Below are 14647 nucleotides of genomic sequence, written 5' to 3'. Positions count from 1 at the left end.
TCCTTTCTCCGATACACGTACCAAAAGAGCCAACTTTTGGAAATGTGCATTTTATACAACTTGCTTTCATGCGTAGGGGTCGTGTTGGGTCTAAGACTGAATGTGTGGAATCTGAAGGCCACATGCCACTTGCCCAATGAATGAGCCTATTCATTAGCCTTGAGCAAAAAGCCTCTCCCAATCTTTCTGTGTGATGACTGTTTACAGGATTTTAAAAAAAGGAGCTGAACTCTGACTCTTGTGTGAGGGAGCACTTTGGATGCATGTCCTTTGTAAAAGAGTGCTGGCTTCTTTTGCTCCTGCTCTATAATGGAAAGGACACTCTGTTCATAGCGAAGGTTGAGCATCTCTTCAATACAAAAATTCACTAAAAAGAGCAATATTTCCTAGGGAAATACAGTCAGTGCAAATGGGGTGAAATTGTCCTGAATTTGGATTGCTAATAAATATTGATTTTGTTAAATAATATTGTTTTAACCATTTAACCGTATTAATCGGTCAACACTTGATTTGTCGGTTAACGGTTGATCATTAAGATCCCTTTTCTGAATGCATTTCTGCTTTTTGTAATAAAACAAGCATCTTTGAGGTGTTTGATTCACCTTGGCACAACATTTTATAGTTTTAAAGTTTGAATGTTTTTTGGTGTATCGACTTTCCTCACGGGGCCCGGCCGGGCACAGCCCGAAGAAGCTACGTGGCACCCCCCTCTCCATCCCAGAGGCCCACCACCTGTGGGAGGAACCACTGGGGTTGGGTGCCTCCCTGATCTGAACCAGTTAGACTTCTGTGCTAGTCATGGATTGTCTATAACAATAACCAGCTCTGGGTGTGGAGGGGCTGCGTTAGATGACATGCCTCTTCAACATTGCGTGGAAGTTTGGGACAGTGCCTAAGGACTGGCAGGCCGGGGTGGTGGTTCCCCTGTTCAAAAAGGGGAAACAGAGAGTGTGTGCCAATTACAGGGGTATCACACACTTCTCAGCCTCCCTGGTAAAGTCTACTCCAGGGTGATGGAAAGGAGGGTTTGGCCGATAGTTGAACCTCAGATTGAAGCGGAACAATGCGGATTCCGTCCTGGTCGTGGACAGTGTTGGGGAGTAACGGAATACATGTACCGGCATTACGTATTCAGAATACAAATTATGAGTAACTGTATTCCGTTAGTTACAATTTAAATAGTTGGTATTTAGAATACAGTTACATTGTTGAAATCAATGGATTACATGACGATACTTCTCTGTTTCACAAGTTGATTCACTCTCTAAATAAATTAAGGTATGCATTTCCCAGAAGCCCCAATATGAAAACAAAAAAATTAGCTATTTGCGTGATCAGTCACAATGGAGTCGGAAGAGGAGCAGCAGGAGCTAGAGGTAGAGATGGAGCTGGAACCGGCACAACAGAGCCAGGGCAGGAATGCGTTTCTATCTTGGAAATTCAAACAGCATTTCACATTAAAGAAAGAGAAGGGAGAACGAAATATAACTGTGCAGTGCAACCTCTTCTTGCCAGCAACCAACCTCCTTTCAGCATCCAAAGACTCCACCTCCAACCTGATGAAGCATCTTAAAGTAAGTTATATTTTTTAATTAGCCAGAAGTAGTTGTCTGCTGTAGTTTTACTGGTCACCTTGCTATTTTATAGTTGTATCAGGTAGCTACCTGCTTAGTTGACGTGCGACTTTACATTCTCCTATGTGCTGATTTACTAGCCCCAGAGCCGTTGAAACACTGACTAGCCCTGTTTGACATGCTAGCTAATGTTAGCTAAAATTAGCTAGGGGATGTGTTGGGCTGGGGATCTCATCACTGCTTTTTGCAGATGATGTGGTCCTGATGGCATCATCAGTCCATGACCTTCAGCACTCACTGGATCGGTTCACAGCCGAGTGTGAAACGGATGGGATAAGGACCAGCACTTTTTAATCTGAGGCCATGGTTCTCAGCAGGAAACCGATGGAGTGCCTACTCCGGGTATGGAATGAGTCCTCACCCCAAGTGAAGGAGCTCAAATACCTTGGGGTCTTGTTCGCGAGTGAGCGGAAAATGGAGCGGGAGATTGGCCGCAGAATCGGCGCAGCTGGGACAGTATTACATTACCTTTACCGCACCGCTGTGACGAAAAGAGAGCTGAGCCAGAAGGCAAAGCTCTCGATCTACTGTTCAATTTTTGTTCCTACCCTCACTTATGGTCATGAAGGATGGGTCATGACCAAAAGAAGGAGATCCCTGGTACAAGCGGCCAAAATGGGTTTCCTCAGGAGGGTGGGTGGCGTCTCCCTGGACTAGGTGGAGAGATTATATCGCCACCCCGGCCTGGGAACGCCTCGGGATCTCCTAGTCAGAGCTGGCTAATGTGGCTCGGGAAAGGGAAGTTTGGGGTCCCCTGCTGAAGCTGCTGCCACCGCGACCCCGGATAAGCGGATGACGATGGATGGATGGACTTTCCTCAATTTGTCTAATTGACCTTTCTCACAGCAGACATTTTGGCTTGTCATAGCAGCAGCTGCAGTAGTAGGATTAATATTAGTATCATCAGATAAAGCATCTTTGGTATTATCATTAAACACAAGAACCTTACTGGCCAATTTATGTGAAGGGTGTTCAAAGCAGGGTTCAAAGGGTCTTCAATGCAGGTTGAGCCAACATTTGGAGAGTAGTCCAGGTAAGAAGATGTGGGTTTTAAGGTGATGTTTTCAATTAATAGACCATGTATTGATTTTGAAGTGCAATTGTTAATCGCTGGGGCACTATTTTAATGAAAAGGTGTTTTGACAGTTTTTAACGTGATTATATAATAGCATTTTCAAGTTATTATTTTATGTGCAATGTTAGCATACATACATTTCTGTTCAACAGACAAAAAACAAGAGTACACATACAGTACATTCAGTTTAACAGAAAACAAGCTATGCTCTTAAAGCTTACATCAGAGAAATACTCCAACATGTAATATAGATCAAGGATTGGTAAAGTATAATTTTGATAAACTTAGTTGTGAGGATAAATATATTCACATTTATTTGAGGAAAATGTTTAAACAATGCAACTGAAGTTAACTATAGATTTCCCATATGCTTATCAAATAGACATACACATACAGTGTATTGTGTATATGGTTCCGGAGTTGGACTGCATTACCTTGACATGTTGGGGCCGGGGCTTCAAAAAGCAAATGGGAATTGAGTTTACACATCAGCTCTGCCTTTCCGACCAGTGTGTATCCAGGTAAACAGCGGTACTTCACAATATCACCTAATGCGGGAAAACAGAAAACCTCTAAGTCATCCCAGATTTTACATTTCATGTGTTTCTGCAGAGGTGAGTCTTGATGACTGTATAGGTAAAAATCCCTGGGCAAATCATATTGACACCAAAAGGTAGATTCAGACTTTTACATGCAAGTCACATATCCAGGATATTTTGAACTAAAAAGACTGATTAGGGAGAACAGAGTCAAATTTTATTTGCCTGAGTACATTGTCGCATGGAACAAAGACTTTGTCCTCATCTATTACATTTGATTTGTGCAAGGAGTGAATATCTTTACAGCTAGTACAGACAAGAAGAACATTTACAGCAACCAATAACTCTCTCCAGTGTTGGGGAGTAACGGAATACATGTACCGGCGTTACGTATTCAGAATACAAATTATGATTAACTGTATTACGCTACAGTTACAATTTAAATAGTTGGTATTTAGAATACAGACAGTTACATTGTTGAAATCAATGGATTACATGACGATACTTTTTTTTATTTTTTCACTCTCTAAATAAATTAAGGCAACTCCATGCATTTCCCAGAAGCCCCAAAATGAAATGAAAAAATTAGCTATTTGCGTGATCAGTCACAATGGAGTCGGAACCGGCACAACAGAGCCAGGGCAGGAATGCGTTTCTATCTTGGAAATTCAAACAGCGAATATAACTGTGCAGTGCAACCTCTGCTTGCCAGCAACCAACCTCCTTTCAGCGTCCAAATTACTCCACCTCCAACCTGAAGAAGCATCTTAAAAGTAATTTTTTTTTTTAAATTAGCCAGGGGTAGTCGTCTGCTGTAGTTTTACTGGTCACCTTGCTATTTTATAGTTGTATCAGGTAGCTACCTGCTTAGTTGACGTGTGACTTTACATTCTCCTATGTGCTGATTTACTAGCCCCAGAGCCGTTGAAAGACTGACTAGCCCCGTTTGACATGATAGCTAACGTTAGCTAAAATTAGCTCGTGGTAGCTTAGACTGCGGTTAGATTTTTGTAGTATGCAGCTCGGGACTACAAATATAACAATCTATCTGCTTGTTTAGGTACACATTCAGCCAGTTGGAACAGAAGAACACAACAGAATAGGCCTGTTTAGTAAGCAGGATTTGATGGCCGCATTCCTACACTTATAAAATGCAATTCAATGTGGAAGTAATCCAAGTATTCAGAATACGTTACTCAGATTGAGTAATGTAATGGAATACGTTACAAATTACATTTTTTGGCCATGTATTCTGTATTTTGTAACGGAATACGTTTTGAAAGTATCCTTCCCAACACCGACTCTCTCAATGTAATATGAGTATTGTATAAATACCTTTAAGGTATTTATTTTGTAAGTAGAGAGCTCCAAAATAATTAATACCTATGTTGTTGCTCCATTTTGACAGGCTTAACATGTTTTTTTGTTTTTGACCGTTTAAAGAAACATTTATAGTCATGTAGGTCATGAAATACTTTATTAGCCCTGATATTGATGTATAAACATTTTTAATTAGATATTTTTCCTAACAGGACATAGACAAATACAACAGTGAGTGTTGATTTATAAAGATGACGTCAAATAATTGCCATTTGCACTACATCACAGCTGCACCAGGCCTGAACCTGTTCACAGCTAGAGTGAAGCCATTCTCTGTGACAGAGTAAAGAACAAAGGGATCTAGTTTGGGATGATCATACAAAGAAACCTCACAAGCCGTCAGAACATTTGAGTGGATGTACTGTGAACTTTACATTCCCAAAACCTGGCATCTTAAAAAGTGTCAGGAAGATGTAATGTTTGCTTCAAACTTTGCCCGGGAGGCAGAGTGTGCGCAAGCTCACAGCATGGGGCATGGACTTTTAAATTGTTGAACAGAAGAAACAATAACATTCAGTGTTCCTTTGAGCGTGTTCTCAGATTGTATAATTGGCTATTAGATTGACCGACAACAAAGCTAGGGATGTCTCTGAGGTACTCCACTCTGCCAGGTTCACAGTACATTTTCTGACGGCTTGTGAAATTTCTATGTATGATTATCAAAAGCTCCCTTTGGTCTTTACTCTGTCACAGAACATGACTTCACTCTAGCTGTGAACAGGTGCAGGCCTGGTGCTGCTGTGGTGTGGTGCAGCAAGTGGCAATTATTTGATGTCATTTTTATAAATCACAACACTGTCAACACTATATCTAATGATATTTTTTTTTTATATCAATATGAGGGCTAATTAAATCTTTCATGACCCTGGCACTGTAAATATGTCTTTAAAAGACATAAGAAATCCCCAAATTCAACCAATCATTCAAAAATCCACTAACTTTTCTGAATTCATAAAAAGTTGACATTTCAAAATGCAGAGAAATGATTGTATACTTTGCCAGCAGCGACTAGCTCTGCATACCACTGGCAGGGTAAATTGATCTTGCTGTGGTTGTATGAAATGTATGCTTTTTTCAAAATTACAGCTCCTGTTGATCTAAAAGGTCATCAAACCTCAGAGTAAGATGTTTTGAGCAAATCACATAACACAGAGCTGAGGGAAAATGGAAACCTTGACAAGCGATTATTTCTCTCAAAAGTTATGTTTTTCAAACTCTTGGGAGACATACAGTATTTGGTGTTTCATTTCTCTACAGTACATTAAGTAGAGAGAAGCTGGTCCACGATGTGTTTAGCCAAGCTTAACACAATTCAGACAATGCATATAGAAAACAAGACTTTGTGGATAAATAAGCAGTTAGTTCAAGCAATAGTTATATGTAATGACCACAAATAGGCGGTACTCATAATAAAGTTGCTTTGTGAAATCTATCGCTACTTTGTTTTTGTCTGTGTTACAGACACTGATACACACACAGTGTTACACTAAATGGATTTTACTTACTTTAAAATATAATTAACAGTGACATTTAACAACATTAGCCTGCTATATTTAGATTATGCATGTACAAAGTAATGTGGCCCATTAGTGGAGTAATTTACAATCAGCAGCATAATGACCTCCTAAAAGTTTGTCAATCCTGTCAGGTACAAGTCATTCTGATCGTAAGATGTACCAAAATAGAGGTTGAAAATACTTTTTAATTTTAAAGAATGTACAAATACATGTATGTATGTACTGTATAAAAGGGTCATATTATTATTAATAAGGATTATTACCTATCCGGAAGTCTTCGTCTTCAAAGATCACCGCTGCATTCTCCACAACAGGGGGAGCAGGGCATTTCTTCAGACGGTAGGCTGGAGAAAGGTACAAACATTTGTAAAAAGGTACCTTAGATTTCAATTGAAAAACAAAAACGCAATTAAGTTTTAAAGCATTGACATATTTCGGGGGATCTGTAAGAGTTTGATTGTTATAACAAAAAAATCATGTGTCTTTTATATTTTTTTAAATCAATGTGCATGAGCCAAATAAATAAGAAACAGAAAACAAAGATGATGCTTCATTGTTCTTCATTCTGTCGCTGCAAAGGAGCATATTGACATCATTAAAAACAAGCAGTGCAGTTGCCTTTTTGGAGAGAGCATCCATGTGGAGAATGGGACAGTGGATATGATTAGTGATCTTTATTATTTAAAATATCCAGGCAGTTCTTTAGAGGCTGCTACGCTTGTAGCATGGTGTTATAGGGGATATGACTTTGACATGAGGTTACTTTTTACCTCAGAATTTTCCAGCTGCCGTGTACCGTAATGGGTGGCCACTGTTCACTAAACCTGAACTAGGGCTTTGCATATAGTGTAGTGTGCATTTTCATGTCCTAAACATGCTTTTGACACGCTAGTATTATCTAGAATGAATATTACATTATAAATCTAGTATGTGTAGAAGACAGTATGTATTTCACTGGAAGTAAAAATAATTAAGAATACAATAATACTTGAAGGGCATGCCCTCTCTCGCAATTTTAATGTTCCGACTGGAGAGGGCACCCACGAGAATTTTTTACTCAGTAACTAATTTTTGCGATTATTCCGACACCACATGAATGCAGCACAAATGCCCTATCTCGCAATGTTAACCAAAGTTAAAAATAATTTGTGTATCCGCCTCGTGATTGTGATCTGCTCCAAAATGCAATGGTTCTTTCTTGGGCTGTGCTACACCCTTCCATAAAGTTTCATGAAAATCGGGACAGTAGTTTTTCCGTAATCCTACTGACAGACAGACAGACAAACATACAGACAAACCGAACGGAAAACATAGCCTCATTGGAAGAGGTAATAATTTCAGTATAAAATGAATGTGTCACAAATGGTGCTGAGTCCGTCAGGGTGGCATTGTGGGTTCAAAAAAACACTACATGATTTAATTCAGCGAACTTCGTAAGGGCTTTAAAGGTTAATTAATTCGCCAATAAATGGTTTGTCACTTGAATAACAAACATAGGCAAACAATAACAAAACATCATTATTATTTAACATGAAACCGCATTTTTTCTATTTAATATTGAGCGAAAAATCAGGTTTCCTACAGTAGCTAAGTGAAAAACTTAGATGGTGGATGATATTTTTAAATAATGATTCACTGGTTCCATAAACAAAAACATATTTTCAGTTTAAGAAACGGATAGACAAGTAGTATTTAAAGTAAATCATATTTTAAACTTTTGATCAAAGACAGAGGTGCAGATATTTTGTACGTTTCCCTCAAAAACAGTTGTTTGAGATTAGAGAAAATGCACACCCTGAGCAACAAGCTGTAGAGTTGCACCCTTTGTCACAAGGGCTGTATTATTGCACCAAAAGATACACACTACCATGGAAAATGTTTCCTGTTGAGGTAAAAAAAAAAACAGGTAACTTTTTGAAAATAAACTTTTTGTTTATTCTTACAAATAGTAGCAGAGTAATGGAGACAGTAATGGAAAAGAATGCAAGAAGAAAAGTAGCCATGCTCTAGAATTTCTTTCAGACCCTTTTTTTTTTTACTGTAGAAAGGCCTCTAACCTCATCTCTCTTTGCTATTCACTGGTTATGGAAGTGGCACTAGAAATGTGTCCTGCAAAGCATTACCCACACTCATACTAAGACTATATCCATATGTAATTTTTGATTGAGGAAATTAGTTTGGTATTTGCAAACGTAGATGGCATGTGGAAATATTTAAACAAAAACCATCTTTGTGCATTATAATATAATAATATATAGCAATATTTCCTTTATTTGTGAAGTACATTTACACATACAAGGAATGTATCCTCTGCATTTAGTAGTCCATACTCCAGTGCCCAGGGATCAACTCCAGGTGTAATGCTAGTGCCTATAAGGGCAATGGCAGGAGTTAGATAGCATGCATATCTTTATGGTGGGACGAAACCAGAGCACCTGAAGGAAACCCACATGAACCCGGGAGAACATGCAAACTCCACACAGAAAGGATTGGACTGGGGATCAAACCCAGTACTCAGCAGTGCCTACTTGCTGTGAGGCAGCAGTGCTAACCACTGAGCCACCGTGCCGCATTAAGTTGTAGTGCCAAGTTTTGTCAGTGTAAAAACTTGGCACTTGGTATATATGTGGCTATACCTGTGTGTTCATGTGTCTAATTGAAATTAACAGTATATGGGTGTACTTATACTACAGGTAAATGTATATGCTGTATGTAAATGTGTGTGAGAGTGTGTATCTGTACCATGGAAGTTGAGAATGAAGAACCCTCCAGTTGAAAAGTCAGAGTGAAAACGGATCAGGACCTTTGGGCTGGTACTGTAGGCCGACTCTAATGCCGTGTTGCCACTGAAGACTCCCAGCTGAGGACTAGACGTATCTGGGCCGTCCCTAAATACAGAGAGAGAGAACAAAGGCAACTGACAATGACTAGAAGCAGGATACATTTTACGCTATTGCAGCAGAGGGATGGAGTGAGAGAAACCAAGATTCACATAATAGTTGGAAGAAAGATAACTATGGGGATTAGGGGTGGGGGGAAAAAAATCGATTCATGTATGTGATTTTTTAGTGACGATTTTTAAAATGGATTCTTTTCCCCAGAATCGATATTTTTTATTAACATTTTTTTACCAATGATTCACCTAAATATTGTCTGTTTATACAGTACCGCCAACACTACATCAAATCCGTTTCCAGCAAAACAGACCGAAAGCAAAAAAAATGCAGAAAATACGTTATGTACTATATATATATATATATGTACTTCTTTACAAATTAAATAAATGTCAGACTGGCTGACTGACTGAGATGGGCAATGCATTCTTTTTTAGAAAAGAATTAGATTTTAGAAATGTCTCATGATATATTGTCTCTAAAGGTACATAATTGAACATTTGTTTTTGTTAAGATAAGGAAAAGAAAATCGCAATACTCAATACTATCGAATCACAATACTTCTAGAATCGCAGTACAAATCAAATAGTGACCCATGTGTCGTGAAAGAATTGAACTGGGACAAAAGCATATCGTCCCAGCCCTAATGTGTTTATTTAATGTAATTAGGGCTGGGACATTATAGATATAGAGTTAACTATTTCTCTGATTTACTTTTATGCCACAACTCACTGATCTTTACATGTCAAGCAAAGCCCTTACAATATTCATTACATGTAATATTCAAAGATTTATTTGACGCATACTCATATTTTCAATATGCTTAGTGACATCGCGGGATGACTCTAGAGGATGTGTTGAAATGCTTAAGTACTATAATAATAATATGTGTAAAAAGTAATGATTAGAAAAAAATATAAAGGACAGCATTTAAATTACTTATATTTATAAAAATATATAAATATAAGTACTACGTTTTTTTTCTCTTTTAAATTTCTTTACAGTGTAATTATAAATCCTTTAAATTCTATCACAACAGGGAATAAAACATTTTTTTTTTAAGTTTTTCCCCATGTGTTGCCATATAAGAAGACTAAATGCCAGAGGTTGGTCAATCATTTTATATCAATGATATACTAGATTTTATGATGATTGATTATGAAAGTAGAATAGCAATGACTATGACTATTTCTTACAGCCACTACAGTAGGTGTAGGGTCTGACTATATTTCTGATTTTGGCACCTCCCATAGGTATAAAAAACATTATTATTGTACAGTTTCTACATAGGTGCTTTAAACAAACTCTCACAGTGACTTCTACTGATCGAGTTTAGCAGCCTGACTCTAAGTGACATTTTTCTCATTGGAATTTGAGGATGACATGATATTGATTTAGCTTTTTATTTAACTATAAGTAACCTGAGGGTAACTATGGAACCATCCTGCACTGCATCTGCCCAGGTTTAACTTCCATTATTTTCGTTTGCAACAGTTTTTATTTTCTCTTCTATTCTGTGTAGAAATATATAGATTTTTCTCATGGATCTGCAAGCAAAAAATCACCCCCACCTCTGCCCAAAAATATTTTAGTAGAAATCTACAATTATCTCCAAAAGTGCATCTGTAGATTCCATATAATGGAAATCCATAAAAGTGATGGAAAACTTAAATGGCTACATTGATTTGATTATAAAATTATACTGAATAAACAGACTGCTGACAGTTGTCAAACATCAACAATGTGCTGGTGCATCAGTATGAACTTCTTACATGCTAGTATGACATGCTAGTTGTAGATTTGCTTTCACACTGACTGGATCTAATTCCGGGGAGGAAGAGAAACCAAAAGCAGCCTTTGTTAAAAAACATCTAATACTTCCACGTGCTTGTTCATTGAAAGGGCGGCAAAATTATTTTCATTATTTCTTTGCTTTGCTTTTTTATTTTTTTACCCATTTCAAACAAGTTGATTGAACAAAGCCCATGGATTAAAGGCTTAACTTTACTCATTAAATATTGAATGTTGCTGAAAGGTTACATTTTCTAAGGTTCCTAAATGCCCAGTTTTAGGTTTTTAATGAACATGCCATTGGATTAAACAAGGCTTTTAAAAATTTAATTCATGAAGAGTGCCTGGGATCTCTTGGCTCCTCAATAATTCAAGGCCTTCTGAAGGTGTGGGAGCTCATTTGAAGTATCAAAATGTGTTATTTGGGTCATTTAAATTAAAACTGAGTTAGAATTTTGTGGCTCTATTTTTACTTAATTGTATTTTGTCATATGCAATTAAATTTAATAAAACGTTTTTGGGGAGTTGTATTTTTTATTTAAACATATTTCTGAAAAGTGCAAAAATTCTTACAGCACAGAGAAAACTTAAAGCTCACAGAGTTTGTTAGTGACCTTTTCCTCAGTGAAATAAGAATGCGGTCCTGTGAAAGCCATTTAATGAAGTCAATACCCTCAAGCCATAAGATGTTAAGATAACTGCTGCTGGTGTAATCTCAACACCTGCTGAAACAACATGATCAGGAAGAGTGAATCGTGATTCTCCCACACATTTAAGTAAACCTCTGGAAATTAAGATTAAAAAGAAGTTTGATTTAATAAGACTGATCTACTCTGTCAGTCTGCTATGGGTGAATGACACAAGCACAGAGCAGTTGAGAATAGGAGGAGGAATACATTAACAGAGTTATAGGGGCTGACATGATTCACCACCAACCAAATCACTTGTTTCCCTTTCCAGTAAAAGCAGTGCACTCTTTGCCACAACACTCCTACGATGGAGAGAACATTGGCTCCACCAACCTCTTTGAAAGTAAACTGATGTCTTTTAGTGGAGATGAGAAGTTACCATGTGAAAGATTTCGAAGCAGTACATTTATATAATAACAATACCGTGATATGAGAATAGATATGTATGGTACTCTGTTTAAGATATTATTGGGATGTATCTTAAAATGAAAGGCTGCATTATAGCTGAGTGCTGTCATTTTCTGAGCTTCTTATGATGATACAGCATTTTCTTGTCAAGTGAAATAAACAATGAACTTCATTCATCTTTTCTACACATATTTGTTTTCTCAGAGATTAAGTGAGAAATTTCTCTTGGACTGACCCAAACTTGTCAGATCCAGCCGAGTCCTGTTGGATTTGTGAACCCAGCTCCACTGGTCCTCTCATTACATTTCCCACTCCCCACTGAATCTCATCATTATTGCCAGAGTTCCCGAGCCCTCTCCGGGTCTGCGTATGGCCATGGTACTGAGTTAGATTGAATTGGTCAGTGGTCCCATTGTAAATGCATTACTCTCACACTCCCTATTACAATCTTACCTCCACACTGAATCCCATTATTTCTGCAGGAGAGTCACTGTATGCATAGCACAGAGTATATATGCGTGGAGGTATTAGGATTGTATGGAGCTGTGATCCCTGTGTATCAACCATGCCATATACAGATACATATGGGTTTGTGTGTGTGTGTCCCTGTATGATAAAGTAATGAACAATTGACACACATTGATATATACCTTTGTACAAGCAAGACTGTGCTTCTATAAAGTAAAATATGTAATGAATAACAATGCAATCAATACCATGAATAAGGTTTCCGCCAATGAAATATATCTCAGTGTGTGTGTGTGTGTGTGTGTGTGTGTGTGTTTGTGTGTGAGGGACATAAAGAGATGAATAACAAATAAGAGTAAAAGTTAATTCAACTTGTTATTAGTGTGCAGAAGCGATATAAGTAAATTCAAGACTTACCTGTCAGTGATGCAATCGCTCCCAGGATAAAGGGCAACATTGAAAAGAAGCTTATGCATTTGTGTGTATATATGTGTGTGTGTGTGTGTATATATATATATATATATATATATATATATATATATATATATATATATATATATATATATATATATGTATATATATATGTGTGTGTGTGTGTGTGTGTGCACATGAGATCAAGTGTAAGAGTACCCAGACTTACCAGACAGCAATGTAATCAGTGACAGGCTCTGTCTGCAATAAGGTAAAGTTGATATAAACTCCATGTCCATGGGGAACAGTGATGATCCAGCTGCAGTCTTGGGAGTTGGGGTATTCAGTGGGGTACTGAGGTGAATAGATTGTCCCGTTTTCAGCCGTGACATTATAGCCGCAAGGAGCTGTAAAAAGCGAGAGTTATGAGATTATCTATTTGCAAATTTGTCACTTTCTTCTAACGTGCTAGACCTGCAAGGATCAGGAGACAAGAATAACTGTTGAACCGTAGACAGTGAGTAATACAATTACCATTATTTGTAGTAGTAGAAGTAGAAGCAGCAGCAGTAGTAGTATAGTACTGATAGTAATAAAAGCTCATTATTGTGTCCCTTGATTAATAGAGTAAATGATCCAAGTGACACAGAAATATTTACTTTCTATTTAACTGCTTACACGTTGGCTTGTGATACCAATGAAAGATGAGATTACATTTACTGAAATTCAATTAGGATAACAACATTTTCTAAATGTCTAGATTTTAAATTACCATTGGTACCTGAGGGATGGGGATGTTCTGGGCTAGAAATTATAACAACACCAGTTACAACACAACATAAAGTAGATAATGTGAGAAGTGTACATTTGTTGTACAACATCATGGTACATACTTTTAACCATTGATTATACATCCATATCAAAAAGTAATTGGTTTTTCTCACCCTCACAGCGTGGAAATGGATGGTTCCACTTCCGGTTGGTCCCGTGCAGGCATGTTAGTACTGGGTGTCCGATCAAAACATAGCCAGGGTAGCACTGAAAAGTTACTGATTGCCCAGCGCTGTAGTCACTGTTGATGATGTCACCATTGGGGAAGGGAAAGAGGTCCTGACAGTTTTGAAGTTGATAGGCTAAAGAGAGACATGAAGACAAATGACTACCAGTGTGGAAATACTCAAGTTTAATTTCATATTTACCAAATGTTTAGGTGGATTCAAATAAAAAAGGCTGCTCTTTGGTGAGCAGGATAGGCAGGCATACAGTCATATTCAAATTAACAAATACATGTAGTTGAATATTATATATATATATAGCCTATGGAGGATATATTTATTCATAATTCAAATTGAAAGTCCAAAGAGAAAATGAAAAGAGAAAAAAAAAAAATCATTATTTTACTATGCTACTAGGAATACTAAAATATACTATTAAAATAAAAAGGAAACTGAAAAAGCAAAGTTGAATTGTAAAATGATAATTTGAAAATGTAAAGTGACAATGTAGAAAGTCAAATTTAAAATGAAAAGCTTAAATATAAATGCTCAAACTGAAATCTTAAATTGAAAGATGACATTGAAAATCGCAATGGAAATAAGAAAAGAGAAACATCAAATATGAAACTCAAAATGTGAAATGGAAAAGCTTAAATGGAAATATTTAAATTAAAATCTCAAATAGAAAAAACAAATAATTATATTTTAGCCTTTATGATTTTACTATTGATTTGTTGACACTTATCCCATTGAGTTTTTGTGGATATGCACACGGCAGATTTAGCCTATTGAACCCTATACCTCCTAGGCCTTGAGTACAGAACTGAGTTTGTATCATTGAGTGGT

The 14647-nt window shown here is 37.3% G+C and overlaps 1 protein-coding gene across 1 annotated transcript in view; it reads right to left on the bottom strand.

Annotated features, from left to right (window-relative positions):
* The window catches only part of LOC116060479 (CUB and sushi domain-containing protein 1-like), a 366236-nt gene that overhangs the window by 54834 nt on the left and 296755 nt on the right, over positions 1-14647 (bottom strand). Inside the window, exons 43-47 of the mRNA XM_031314040.1 lie at positions 13751-13939; positions 13036-13213; positions 8888-9033; positions 6409-6489; positions 3144-3257 (exon numbers count right to left, since the gene is read on the bottom strand). Of these exons, the coding sequence (XP_031169900.1) occupies positions 3144-3257; positions 6409-6489; positions 8888-9033; positions 13036-13213; positions 13751-13939 (708 nt within the window). The remainder of the gene's footprint in view (positions 1-3143; positions 3258-6408; positions 6490-8887; positions 9034-13035; positions 13214-13750; positions 13940-14647) is intronic.

The sequence above is a fragment of the Sander lucioperca genome, chromosome 3 (genome assembly GCF_008315115.2).
Source record: "Sander lucioperca isolate FBNREF2018 chromosome 3, SLUC_FBN_1.2, whole genome shotgun sequence".
In the NCBI taxonomy this organism is placed as follows: Eukaryota; Metazoa; Chordata; class Actinopteri; order Perciformes; family Percidae; genus Sander; species Sander lucioperca.
This window is presented reverse-complemented; position numbering and strand designations above follow the sequence as displayed.